Source organism: Physeter macrocephalus, chromosome 14 (assembly GCF_002837175.3).
Source record: "Physeter macrocephalus isolate SW-GA chromosome 14, ASM283717v5, whole genome shotgun sequence".
Lineage (NCBI taxonomy): Eukaryota > Metazoa > Chordata > Mammalia > Artiodactyla > Physeteridae > Physeter > Physeter macrocephalus.
In genome coordinates this window covers 30,610,590-30,623,204 of record NC_041227.1, presented here as the reverse complement: position 1 = coordinate 30,623,204, position 12,615 = coordinate 30,610,590, and the positions used below count along the sequence as shown (strand labels likewise).

At 38.4% G+C, this 12,615-nt stretch overlaps 1 protein-coding gene across 3 annotated transcripts in view; it reads left to right on the top strand.

Annotated features, from left to right (window-relative positions):
* FERMT1 (FERM domain containing kindlin 1) overlaps window positions 1-12,615 on the top strand; it is a 61,604-nt gene that overhangs the window by 27,886 nt on the left and 21,103 nt on the right. For 2 of the 3 annotated variants that reach the window (XM_024123586.3, XM_055090357.1), the window contains 3 exons: window positions 5,052-5,159; window positions 5,604-5,735; window positions 7,630-7,679. In XM_024123586.3, the coding sequence (XP_023979354.1) occupies window positions 5,052-5,159; window positions 5,604-5,735; window positions 7,630-7,679 (290 nt within the window). The remainder of the gene's footprint in view (window positions 1-5,051; window positions 5,160-5,603; window positions 5,736-7,629; window positions 7,680-12,615) is intronic. The other variant, XM_024123587.3, reaches the window with a different exon arrangement.

The window sequence follows — 12,615 nt, the reverse complement described above, 5'->3', positions numbered from 1 at the left end:
CAGGCTCCGGACGCGCAGGCTCAGCGGCCATGGCTCACGGACCCAGCCGCTCCGCGGCACGTGGGATCCTCCTGGACCGGGGCACGAACCCACGTCCCCTGCATCGGCAGGCAGACTCTCAACCACTGCGCCACCAGGGAAGCCCAGGCAACTCTTGTTTCACCAATATTCTGTCAAAGAGGTTTTTTTTACCTGGCTTGGGGTGGAAGGGAGTTAGGTATTTTTAGGTGAGGAAGCTCTTATTAAATTTTTAAAATCTTTACTGACTGCATTTGAGAGAGAAGACTTACAGGGTGATTTAACTTACTCTCACTAAAACCCCTACAGCAGACAGAGAGGGAGAGGTAGATAGATAGATAGATAGATAGATAGATAGATAGATAGATAGATAGATAGATAGATAGATGATAGACAAATATGACAGTTTGTTAGTCCAATTCAGATTTTGGCAACCGCACATACTATTTAGATTTTGTGTTTCAGCTGTGAATTAAAGGCAGAGGCCTTTGGGGGAGTGTGTTGGGGGTTGCTTGCCTGGTTTTGGTGTGCGCTGTGTGTGTGGTTCGTTTAGTTGTCATGTCTTTGGATTACAGTATAATTGACATGCCATAAAATTTACCCATTGTAAGTGTACAATGTGATTTTTAGTGAATTTATATAGTTGTGCAACCATCACCACAATCTAGTTTTAAAACACTTGTGTCACCCCAAAATGTTTCCTCATACCCATTTGTGGTCAGTCCCTGCCCCCCATCCCCAGCCCGCATCTGGTCTGCTTTCTGTCTTGAGTTTTGCCTTTTCTAGAAATTTCACATATGGAATCATACAGTGTGTAGTCTTGTATCTGGACTCTCGGCATTATGACTTCGAAGGTTATCTGTGTTTTTGCCGGAGTGGTGTCCTATCGTGTGGATGGACACATTTGGATACACTTGTTTATCCATTTTCCAGTTGAGAGACATTGGGTTGTTTCTGGTTTGGAGCTGTCATGAATGATGCTACCATGAATGTTTTTATGCGTGTCATGTTTTGGTTTGTTTTTGGAGGATTCTGGGGCAAACTCCTGAGGGTTTCCATGACATCTGTCAAAGTTCACAAAACAAGGACAGACTTTCTTAAGATTCTTATTATTTCAGCCTCCTGAAAACCACACCCCTGGATCTGCATTTGCCCTCCTTTCCAAGCAGCTTTAGAAATGCTGAGAAGGAGGGAGCCTGTGAACAGGTCACGGTCCCACTGGCCTAAGAGCAGCACCGCTTGCCAGGCTCGGCTCACTGCGGATTTTGACCTTCCCTGTCACCTTTTTCCCTAGTGTGCATAAAGTTAATGCAAAACGAAAAACAAACACATGCCAACCAACCCGTGATAAACCTGTTTAGGTACTCTATCTTTCTATTTCTCCCCCATGTTATCTTCAACATTTTATCTTTTTAAAAGGATACAGTAAGGTGTAGCCTCAATATGAAAAAAAAAAGAGAAAAAAAAAGAAAGAAAATCAAACATAGGAGTTATTGTTTAATCGGTTCAGAATTCCAGTTTTGCAAGATGAAATGAGTTCTGGAGACAGATGGTGGTAATGTTTGCACAGCAATGCGAGTGTACTTAATACCACTGAAACATACACTTAAAAATGGCTAAAACTAAAAAGGAATTATTTAGAGTAAAAATGGAAAATAGTCCTTTACCATGACCTTTCTCCTGAGAACTAGCCACAGTTAACAGCTTAATGATTAATCATTCATGCAGATTTTTTCACATACATTTATAAACGTATTTTTGAACAGATTTTCAGGATCTTTTCTTCCTACATAAATAGGATCATGTATTTGCTGTGTAGCTCGCTTCTTTTTACTTCATAATATATCACGGCTATCTTTTCCTGTCAGCATATGTGTCTGACTCACTTTTTTTAACCAGTACAAAATAATCAGAGGAAAGGCTATAGTTTATCAGGACCTGTGGGTTGCTTGAAATTTTTCCTCTTTCAAAAACTGTGAACATTCTTGTACAAGTGTCTTTGTTGAGTGCTTTGCATTTCTTTAGAATAGTAACTGTGGACATGCTCATGAAAGGGCAAAAAAAACATTTAAATATCCCACCAAAGTTCTTCCTACTGATCTCATATGTGTAAGTGCCCGTTTGCACCGCATCCTCACCAATACCAGCCATTATCAGTACTTACAGCCTGAGTAAATCTGATAAGAAAATAGAAATTATGTCATCTTGTTTTTTCTAATAAATTTATTTATTTTATTTATTTATTTTTGGTTGTGTTGGGTCTTCGTTGCTGTGTGCAGGCTTTCTCTAGTTGCGGCGAGCGGGGGCTACTCTTCATTGTGGTGTGTGGGCTTCCGATTGCAGTGGCTTCTCTTGTTGTGGAGCACGGGCTCAAGGCGCACGGGCTTCAGTAGCTGCAGCACGTAGGCTCAGTAGTTGTGGCGCACAGGCTTAGTTGCTCCACGACATGTGGGGTCTTCCCAGACCAGGACTCGAAGCTGTGTCCCCTGCATTGGCAGGCGGATTCTTAACCACTGCGCCACCAGGGAAGCCCTATGTCTTCTTGTATTAATTTGAATTCTCTAATTACTAGTGAAGTTGAGAATCTTTTCCAATGTTTATGTGGCCATTTTGGTTTCTTCTGTGAATTGCCTGTTGATATATATATTTGCCCCATCTTCTATTGAACTCTTTATATTTTTCATATTTATTTATAGGAGCACTTTTTGTGTAATGGATATTACCTTTTTTATTGCAGATATTTTCTTTCAATCTATACCTTATAAACATATAGTCTTCTTCAGGGTATTTTTCACTTAAAAATGTTTAGTTATTGATTGTCAAGTCAGCCTTATGCAGCATAACCTAAAGTTTTCCTCTCTTGCTTAGAAAGGGCTTCCTTGCTGAAAAATTACAAAAAGTTTTCTCTCATGTTTCCGTCTAATAGTTTTGATTGTTATCTTTAGATTTTTTATAACTGCTTTTAGATATATAATTCACATAATACCATGCATTTCACATACCAACATTTCACCCATTTACTATGTACAAATCAGTGGTTTTTAGTATATTCACAGAGTTGTGCAACCGACACCACTATCTAATTTCAGAACATTTTCATCATTCCACCAAGAAGTCCATCACCCATTAGGAGTCTCTTCCCATTTCCCTCCAACTCTCCCAATCCTAAGCAACCATCAGTCTACTTTCTGTCTCTATGGATTTGCTTATTCTGGACATTTCATGTAAATGGAGTTATACAATATACAAACTATTCGGTACTTTGTGACAGTTTCTTTCAATTAGCATAGTATTTTCAAGGTCCATTCATATTGTAGCATGTATCAGTACTTCATTTCTTTTCATTGCCAAATAATATTCTGTTATATATATATATATATATATGTATTTATGCATTTGTCGGCTGACAGACATCTGGATTGTTTCTACTTTTTGGCTGTTATGAAAAATACAGCTGTGAACATTCAGGTACAAGTCTGGGTTTTTGGGGTTTTTTGACTTTTTAAAATTATGGTAAAATATACAAAACATAACATTTGCCATTTTAACCATTTTTAGGTCTACAATTCAGTGGCATTAAGTACATTCACAGTGTTGTGCAACTATCACCACTATTTTCAGAACTATTTCATCATCGTGTACAGAAATGCTATACCCATTAAACAAAGCTCCCCATTCTCCCCTTCCTCCAGACCCTACTAACCTCTATCCTACTTCCCGTCTGTATGAATTTGCCTAGTCTAGGTACTTCATGTAAGTGGAATCATACAATAATTGTCCTTTTGTGTCTGTCTGATTTCACTGAGCATAATGTCTTCAAGGTTCATTTATGTTGTAGCATGTATCAGAATTCCTTTCCTTTTCAAGGCTGAATAATACTCCATTGTATGTATTGGATATATATTACATTTTGTTTATTCAATTATCTATTGAGAGATATTTTGGTTGTTTCTAGCTTTTGGCAATTGTGAATAATGCTACTATGAACATTGGTGTAATAGTATTTGTTTGAGTCCCGGTTTTCAATTTTTTTCAGTATATACTTATGAGTGAAATTGCTGGATCATATTCTATGTTCAGCTTTTTCAGGAACTGCCAAACTGTTTCCCATGGAGGCTACACCATTTTACATTCCCACCAGCAATGCACAGGGGTTCCAATTTGCCCACATTCTCACCAATATTTGTTATTATCTGTCCTTTAGATTAGATTCATCCTAGTGGATGTGAAGTGGTATCTCATGGTTTTGCATGTTTAGATTCTTTAATCTATCTGTAATTTATGTATTTTGGATGTGTAAGATTGTTTTGTGATTTTCGATTTTTGTTATCCAAATTGCTTGGCATTTTTAACACTCTTATAGTGCTGAATTCTTTCTTCTCCTGCTGATAAAATGCCATTTTATTTTATATTAAATTATATACATACATAGGTCTGTTGCTAGATATTGCTTTATTGACATTTTGTGCATTGCTATACCAATACCACACTATTTTAGTTGCTGCCACTTTATTATATATTTTAATATCTGGGAGGACAAGTGTCTCCCCAGCACTGTTCTTTTTCAAAATGTTCTTGGAGATATTTGAACTTTGTCTCTTCCAGCCCAACTTGATCAGCTTGCATGAAGTTCCACTAAAAACCCCTGTCAGATTCTGATTAGATTTACAGAGTCTACAGATCAGCCTGGGGACCCCTTCTCCTTATACTACTTATCACATAAACCATTTCACTACCTGTATTTCCCAACAATAGAAGTGTGATAAGAAAGGGAAAATACTGGAATCTAAGATGGGTCAGTTTGGCCCCTTGAAGAAGCTCTGGAAAATATTTTGAGAAAGAAAGTTCTTAATTCAGAAGTAAAATGAGCTGGGGCAGTGGAAAGATAGAGGGGTTTCTTTCAGTTACCTGAACTAAAGTTTATTGCATCTGGTTAACAAGGATTGGCCTCAGTTATTCTAGATCTTTTGTATTGTGGAATGTAAATATGCCCCCTCATACATACACACGCATATATCTATTTCTTTCTCTAGTACGATGCTGTCCGAATAAACCAACTCTATGAACAAGCCAGGTGGGCCATTCTCTTAGAAGAAACTGACTGCACAGAGGAAGAAATGTTGATCTTTGCAGCACTACAGGTATGCGAACCTCGGTACCTTTCTCTGAAAGGAGACAAAGCAAATTTGTTCTCCTTAAAGTTTCATTTTCTTCATACTGATTTTTTTTTTCTTTGAAAAAGAGCTGAAAATGAGGGTAGTAAATTTAAATTTAAAATATTCCTCATAACCCATCCACATGCACATCTTATAAGGCATCAGTCTTGCCGTCCTCATCTCTTCTGCACTACCAGGTCAACCAGTGATGGAAAAGAACTGAGCTGGAACATGACTAACCATAAATCTCAAAATAATTTAAATGATATTTCATTTTCCCTACATAGCTGGGCGATATCCTTCCAGGAGATGTTCAGTATTACAGGGGAATTGTCTTCAAAGAAGAAATGGCTGATGGATTCCCTTGTGTTTATAACATTCCTAAAACCTCTGTTTTTTTTTTTTTTAAAACCTCTGTTTTTGTTGTAGTATCACATTAGCAAACTGTCGTTGTCTACTGAAATACAGGATTTTACAAATGAGTCTGAGGTCGACGAAGTAGAAGCAGCACTTTCTAATTTGGAAGTGACCCTGGAAGGTGGAAAAGCAGACAACACTTTGGTATGAATTTTTCTGATAACTCAGAATTGTGGCTTTGCTCTGACTGATTGACAAACATAGATGAGGTTTTTTTATTATTATAAATAGGGGAATATTTTGTCTGATTTTGAAAAAAAAGAAAATGCTCTCTTCATCTGACAAACTTAAACCTAGCAAAAACTGACTAGCTTTTCTCAGGTCGCTCTGTAAGAGACGGTAAGGCATTTTCATCACTCTCAATGACAATTCTTTCGTATTGTATTTCTTCTTAAAGATAAGCTAGCTTGTATGAGGGAAAGACTGCTGAGGGCTCCATTTCACTAGTGTGGAACATGAATTGGCCCTTTAACTTAAGTCTAGAAGAATGAGGTAGTTGTGAAAGTAGAGAAACCATATGATCTGTTGACTTAGTCATACATTTCAACCGGGCAAGGTTGGACATTGTAAAAAGTTCCTGAACCTTTTGACTTTAGTAAATAAAGAAAAACTCTCCAGTAAAACATAAAGAAATAACACTGTTTTATCATCTTTATTGCTCCTTATCCAAGAAATGTGGCTGAATGTCAGCTTTATAATTGCAATGCCCCTCCTTGTTTGATTCATTCATTGGGAGCCACTCTTTTGTTTAACTTTTTCAGTCATTAGTTTAATCACATAGAATCAGAGAGGTAGAGTTATTGTAATTGGCTATAAACAGTAATAGATAAAAATGAGTCATTGTATAGTTTTGTATTTAATGTGTGTTCTATTATGGTTAAATTCCTTAAAATAGGAAATTGGTATCATGCCAAAGCAAATACTTCATACAAACTGAATTCCCAGATTCTGTAGAGATTCAGGCCCTGAATCACATTTATTAGAGACATAGGCCCCATGAAATTGGACTTCTCTTTTGTCTACATCCTCCACTAAATACTTACAATGGAAAAGTCATCCTTCTTAGAATAAATAAAAAATTCCCTTCTCACCTCCCTCAGTATTTTTATTTGATGCCAAACAATAGTCTTTTCAGTTTGAAAAAAGGCACCAACCTACACTGCAGAATGAACTTTGAACGAGATTCCTTCTGAGAGTTTAATCAGTGAACTGGATATAGCAAGACTTATCCACTCTGATGTAAACACTGTAAAATATTTTGTTTATACAAAAAAGTAGTAGTTTTTTAAAATAAATTTATTTATTTTATTTATTTATTTTTGGCTGCGTTGGGTCTTCGTTGCTGCACGCAGGCTTTCTCTAGTTGCAGCTAGCAGGGGCTACTCTTCATCGCGGTATGCAGGCTTCTCATTGCGGTGGCTTCTCTTGTTGAGTAGCACGGGCTCTAGGCACTCGGGCTTCAGTAGTTGTGGCACGTGGGCTCAGTAGTTGTGGTGCACGGGCTTAGTTGCTCTGCGGCATGTGGGATTTTCCCGGACCAGAGCTCGAACCCGTGTCCCCTGCATTGGCAGGCGGATTCTTAACCACTGCACCACCAGGGAAGCCCCAAATTAGTAGTTTCTAACTCAAATTTTTAACTTGAATGATAGTGTGTGGTAGTTTTATAAATCTTTTTTCATTTGTGTACTATATGACACAGAAAATAAAAAATACAAAAACGTACAGCTTAACAAATTAGTATTAATTTATCACCCGAGTCACCACCCAAATCAAGAACTAGAACTTTACCAGTCACCCCAGAATCCCCACATGTGCCCGATCCCAGTCCTAACCCTCCCCCACCTCACCCCCAAGGTAACAACTGGAAATGTAGTTGGTGTGACAGAGGAACAGAGTTTTTCAATTTATTTAATTTTAATTAATTCTAATGTAAATAGCTACACATGGTGGGTGGCTACAGTGTGGGAGAGTGCAGGTACAGAGTATCAGCACCACCTGTCTAATTACTGCTTGTCAAATGTTATCTGCTTTTCCTCAGGAGGACATTACTGATATCCCTAAACTTGCAGATAATCTCAGATTATTTAGGTAAGTCACCCTTGAAGAGGAAAGAAGTTACACAAAATCTTGCAGGTAAAGAGTCTAGGAGTTTAAATTGAACATCCATTAGGCAGGTTCATGGTTCAGAGGTAAGAGCATGAGCTTTGGCATCAGGCAATGGATGGAGTCCTAGCTCCACTATGCACACCAGCTGGGTGACCTCAGGCATTGTCCTTATGTCCCTGAGCCTCAGTTTCCTGATCTATAAAGTGGGGATATACCTCCCCTTAGGCTTGTTGGGAGAATTAAATTAAATGATGCATATGAAGCATTGAGCATGGTGCCTGGCTCATTAAATGGTGGTGTAAACACGTTTGGTGTCAGTGATACTGAACACATATGCCAGACTGGAATTCCTTCTATGGTCCACCTGCTCAGGACTCTCACACTATTTTTTTTTTTTTTGCGGTACACGGGCCTCTCACCGCTGTGGCCTCTCCCGTTGCAGAGCACAGGCTCCGGAAGCGCAGGCCCAGCGGCCAAGGCCCACAGACCCAGCTGCTCCGCGGCATGTGGGATCCTCCCGGACCGGGGCACAAACCCGCGTCCCCTGCACTGGCAGGCGGACCCTCAACCACTGCGCCACCAGGGAAGCCCTCTCACACTATTTGAAAGTTCTTTCATGGTTTAAAAATCAGTTGTCTCTAGAACTTTGATCCTGGGCTTATAGAGAGTAGTCACCTTAGTTTATCTACCTTCGCCTGTTAAAGTATTTCTGATAAACTCCCCAGTCACCTCAGGTCAATCTGAAACTTAAAAAGGCAGAAAAGTTTTTTACCTTCTTCATGGAAAGAAAGGGCTGCCACATTTGGGATAGTGCCAAGGTGGGTTAGGATGAAAGGAGTAGGGTCCCTTTGAAGTCCTATCAGTTACTTTATGGTTTGTTGACTTTTCTTAACAAGCTGACACTTCACTGAGTCAGTTGGCTTGAAAAGAAACACGTCGCTTTTTTTAACATATGATGCAAAGAAAGACTTGGAAAGAATGAACAATGAATCAGCTATAAATGAGAAACAAGCGTCCAAAGGTAACAATATTTGTCACTGGGTTTCTACAAGGTTTTTTTTTTTAGTGTGATTTTAGCAGATGGTTCCAAACAATAGGGTCATTCATTTAACTTCTGTGGCATAAATAGTTGCAACCATGCATATTGTTATAATCAGAGCTACAGAAAAAAACAATAATTTGAATCCACAAATATATCTTAATAAATTATTAATAATTGTTCTTAAAAGAAATTCAGTTGCTGTTTTCTCTATATAGAGCAAATTGAGCTTTTCACAAACCAAATGATGACAGTATTCTTCCTATAGATGTTTTTGATGAAGGAAACGATATCCTGAAACTAAGCCCGGCATCCATATCACTTTAGGGTGATTATTATGCTAAAACTCACAAAGTTGTCCTCATATTTCACCAGTGGACACTTTATCTACCAAAGGTTTCAAGGCATTGAATGTAATATATAATATGGTTTCTGGAAGAAAAAAATAAAGGAGGAAGGGAAGGGGGATGAAACAGAAAAGGAGAAGGGAAGGGAGGAAAGATGTTGGAGAGTGGAGCTCTGCTGCTAGTGGGTATGTGACCCTTATAGACCCTTCATTTCTCTGGGCCTCCTTTCCTCAGCAGAAGAGCATTGAACTAACCCTTTGATTTTTAATTTTTTTTTTCTTTGACAGTGAAGCTCTTTTTTTCCCCCTAAACCACATCTATTGAACCACTATATAAATAGTGGACTTCACTTCCTAGCAACATGGCCTCTGATCTGATGCAAATCTCAGTCTCACTATAAATTCATTTGAATGTTGGGTAAGATGAAAAGAATTGTCAATACAAAGTTGATCTTGAAGTGAGACTGGGAAATCTCAGCTTGCAGGAAACGAAGAGGGAACTATTTCTACAAATGAAGCTTCAGCTGCACAGGGAGTTTTGGCCATGAACATTGATTCTCATGGCTCAGAGCTGGGATTTTAATCCTCACACAGGATTCAAGGTGGGGTTGCCTCCTGTAAGGCTGTGAGCCAGGACTGAAGCTGCTGCCTAAAGTCAGAAACTTGCAAGAGATTCCTTCTCTGCTTAACAGGGAGTAGAAAAACTGCCCATCAGTCGAAGGAAGAGTAAGTTCATCCTTGCATAGAGTGCTGTGTGGGGAGATGCAATGTCTCTTGAAAAGTCAGAGCCAAGGTCTGTGCCACACACAGATGTAGATCTAAATTTAAATGTCTTACACGATAAGAGAATTCTGAAAAATAAAACACAAACTGATCCAGAACAACAAAAGCTATGAAACCCTAGCAAATGTAATTGCAAAAATACTTGGAGGGAAATAGTCACAATCTAGCATGTGTGGGCCTTCTACAGAAAACAGCAACACCCCCAAAACAAACAAACAACCTCCAAATAAAAATTACTAACCATATGAGTTCATGAACCACCATAAAGAAAAGTCAGTAGGCCCAGTAGATAAGAGAATTAGCCATTCAAATAATTTTAGGTAATAGAACAATCTGAAGAAACCATAAAATGAGTATGTTTAGAATCATTAAGTACATTGAAAGGTAAAAATTTTAATGAAAGGCAATATTAGAAACTCTAAAAAAGAAAAATATAGTCATAGAAATTTAAAATTGAATACATATATTAAACATCAAGTTCAAAACACAAAGAGAGGACTTAGAAAGGTAGAAGTGAAAGATATGGTATAGATAGAATGAGAAGGTTCAACTAGGAGTTTCAGAAGGAAAAAAGGGGGAGAAGCAAACATACCAAAGAGAATGCTTATTTTCCATAATTGTCGAAGACAAACTCCTTAAATTCAGGAATCACAAATCCCAACAAAATAAATCAGTTTAAACGTACATATTGGTATTGTCAACCATTGGTAAGAGAAAGTCTTCAAAGTCAAAGAGAAAAGATAGATTTCCTATAAAGGAAAAATAGTTCTTGTTGGCTGGAAGATATCTTGAAAGGGCTAAGAGAAGATAACAATCAATCTAGAACTTTATGCCCAATCTCTCAAGATTTTACTTGCTACAAACCCTTAAATATAAATCAGGCAAGATACAATCCTAATTGTCGATTACATATTTAACAAAAACAATGATTTATCCCCAAACTGTAAGGTATAACCACTGTTGGAGAGACTACCTTGGAATAAATGGCTCCACAGCAGGGTTATATGGAGAGGTTACAAATAAAACTCATTCATGGAGTCATTCATAATCAAGTTACTGTAGCAAAGAAGTTCCAGTCAGACATACCGAATGTGCTATAGAAGACTGTCAGTGTGATTTAGTTCATAAATATGAGACTCTTAAATTTCGTAGAATCTTTACAGTATTTTTAAAGAGATGGAGGGAGACCACGAAAATCTTTGGTCCTACTCTAAGGCTCACTGGTTATCACATGCAAAATTACCTGTAAGAGTTACACTTTAAAAAATAAAAAAGAGTTAGGAACTTCCCTGGTGGCTCAGTGGTTAAGAGCCCACCTGCCAATGCAGGGGACACGGGCTCGATCCCTGGTCCGGGTAGATCCCACATACCACTGAGCAACTAAGCCCAAGAGCCACAACTACTGGGCCTGCGTGCTGCAACTACTGAAGCCCATGCACCTAGAGCCCGTGTTCTGCAATGAGAAGTCACTGCAATGAGAAGCCCACTACCACAACGAAGAGTAGCCCATGCTCACCACAACTAGAGAACACCCGCACACAGCAACAAAGACCCAACACAGCCAAAAAAAGAAGTTCCAAATCTGTGACCTTTCTGTGATGATAAGTGGCCATTAGTAGTGAGCCTTCATATACTTTCAAAATAATAAATGCACTTAATCTGTCATTTAGGAAAAGGTGATTGTAAAATGAGTGAGAAAATAACCAGTTTTTGAAAGATATTAATGCTGTGAAGAGAACATTTTGGGTTTTTTGGGGTTTTTTTTTGTTTTTTAACATCCTTATTGCAGTATAATTGCTTTACAATGGTGTGTTAGTTTCTGCTTTATAACAAAGTGAATCAGTTATACATATACATATGTTCCCAAATGTCTTCCCTCTTGCGTCTCCCTCCCTCCCACACTCGCTATCCCACCCCTCTAGGTGGTCACAAACAACCAGCTGATCTGCCTGTGCTATGCGGCTGCTTCCCACTAGCTATCTATTTTACATTTGGTAGTGTATATATGCCCATGCCACTCTCTCACTTTGTCACAGCTTACCCTTCCCCCTCCCCATATCCTCAAGTCCATTCTCTAGTAGGTCTGTGTCTTTATTCCCATCTTACCCCTAGGTTCTTCATGACCTTCTTCTTTTTTCTTCTTTGATTCCATATATACGTGGTAGCATATGGTATTTGTTTTTCTCTTTCTGACTTACTTCACTCTGTATGACAGACTCTAGGTCCATCCACCTCACTACAAATATCTCAATTTAGTTTCTTTTTTATGGCTGAGTAATATTCCATTGTATATATGTGCCACATCTTCTTTAGCCATTCATCCAATGATGGACACTTAGGTTGCTTCCATGTCTTGGATACTGTAAATAGAGCTGCAATGAACATTTTGGTACATGACTCTTTTTGCACACCCTCTCCAGCATTTATTGTTTGCAGATTTTCTGATGATGGCCATTCTGACCAGTGTGAGGTGATACCTCAATGTAGTTTTGCTTTGCATTTCTCTAATGATTAGTGATGTTGAGAATTCTTTTATGTGTTTATTGGCAATCTGTATATCTTCTATGGAGAAATGTCTATTTAGGTCTTCTGCCCATTTTTGGATTGGGTTTTTTGTTTTTTTCTTATTGAGCTGCATGAGCTGCTTGTAAATCTTGGACATTAATCCTTTGTCAGTTGCTTCATTTGCAACTATTTTCTCCCATTCTGAGGGTTGTCTTTTGGTCTTGTTTATGGTTTCCTTTGCTGTG